Below are 1,291 nucleotides of genomic sequence, written 5' to 3'. Positions count from 1 at the left end.
CCTCTTTGGCCCCATAATCTCCTTGATCAGAAAATTTGGGACACTACTGAGTTACATGACGTTACAGTACAAGTTCTCATATGTCCTGAGTCTTAAGTGACCTTGGAAGGCTAGGGCCAAAATGTTGGCTTTCCTTGCGGCCCTCCTTTTTCTCTAATTTTGGTCTGCAAACTTAGGTTGTTAACCATCCAGAATATTTTAGTATATGTGCTGCCGAAGTGAGCACAACCATCCAGAATAAAAGCTTATTGTTATTACCATACAACCTAGGCTGTTAAGCTTAACCTCACTATCAGTCTGAATAGCAAACATCTTAGGCATAAAATGGAACAGGTATTTTTCGTCAAGTATTTTTTTTTTTTTTTTTTGGCTGAGCTGGGGATTGAACTCAGGCCCTTGAGCTTGCCAGACAAGTGATTATTCAACTGAGCTATCTCCCCGGCCCCTTCGTCAAGTATTGATATGTTGAACTTTAAGTGCCGCCCCGGGCTAGGAGTGGGCCTTTGATTTCCTTTTCCCAGGAGAAAAAGCTGGTAGATTTTCAAAACTATTTCTCTACTTAAGTTGGGCATTGAATCTCTTCCTCCTGCCTATTGTTTCTTGAATGTTCTATCTTTAACACAGAATATCTTTTTTCTCCTTTACATATAAAGTACTTAGTGATAATATTTTAAAGTAATTTCTTAATTATTTAGATTAGGCATGTATAAAGAATTGATTGGGGCTGGGGAGATGGCTCAGTAGAATAAGCGCTTCTCTGGTGAGCGCAAGGGCCTGAGTTCAATCCCCGTTCCGGGAAAAAAAAAAAAAAAAGAATTGATTGATAATTACTTTTTCATTCTAGAGAGAAGGTCTTTTTTCTAGATTGTGAAATATTTGAAAATCAGAATAAGCGATTTCATTGTCTGATTGCTCTGTGTGTGTTTGTGTGTGTAGCTTCACTACTATTATTATTTCTTTTCACTGAATGCACAGTGAGCAAAATATCTGCTGAGGATGATGGATTAGTGCTGAATGTTGACGGAATAGATGATCAGGAAGTTGTCCAGCCTGAAAACGGAGAACAAGATAATACATTCCGAGAGGATGTTCCAGAACAGGGAAAAGATACTGACAAGGAAGAGAAAACAGAGCAAAATAGCGAACCATGTACCAGCTCTAGTTCTGAATCCGATCTCCAGGTAACAAATGAAATATAAACCATAAAAGAAAGCAGACATTAATTCTGTAAGTTCTACAGCTTTGGATTTCTGTTGTATTCTTTTTTTTTTTTTTAAATCTTTTTTTTTTT

General features: G+C 37.4%; 1 protein-coding gene across 1 annotated transcript in view; it reads left to right on the top strand.

Moving 5' to 3' along the window:
- Ubr7 (ubiquitin protein ligase E3 component n-recognin 7 (putative)) overlaps positions 1-1,291 on the top strand; it is a 23,480-nt gene that overhangs the window by 12,421 nt on the left and 9,768 nt on the right. Inside the window, exon 7 of the mRNA XM_004635150.3 lies at positions 976-1,181. Coding sequence (XP_004635207.1) covers positions 976-1,181 — 206 coding nt within the window. The remainder of the gene's footprint in view (positions 1-975; positions 1,182-1,291) is intronic.

This window comes from Octodon degus, unplaced genomic scaffold (genome assembly GCF_000260255.1).
Source record: "Octodon degus isolate 3935 unplaced genomic scaffold, OctDeg1.0 scaffold00070, whole genome shotgun sequence".
Lineage (NCBI taxonomy): Eukaryota > Metazoa > Chordata > Mammalia > Rodentia > Octodontidae > Octodon > Octodon degus.
This window is presented reverse-complemented; position numbering and strand designations above follow the sequence as displayed.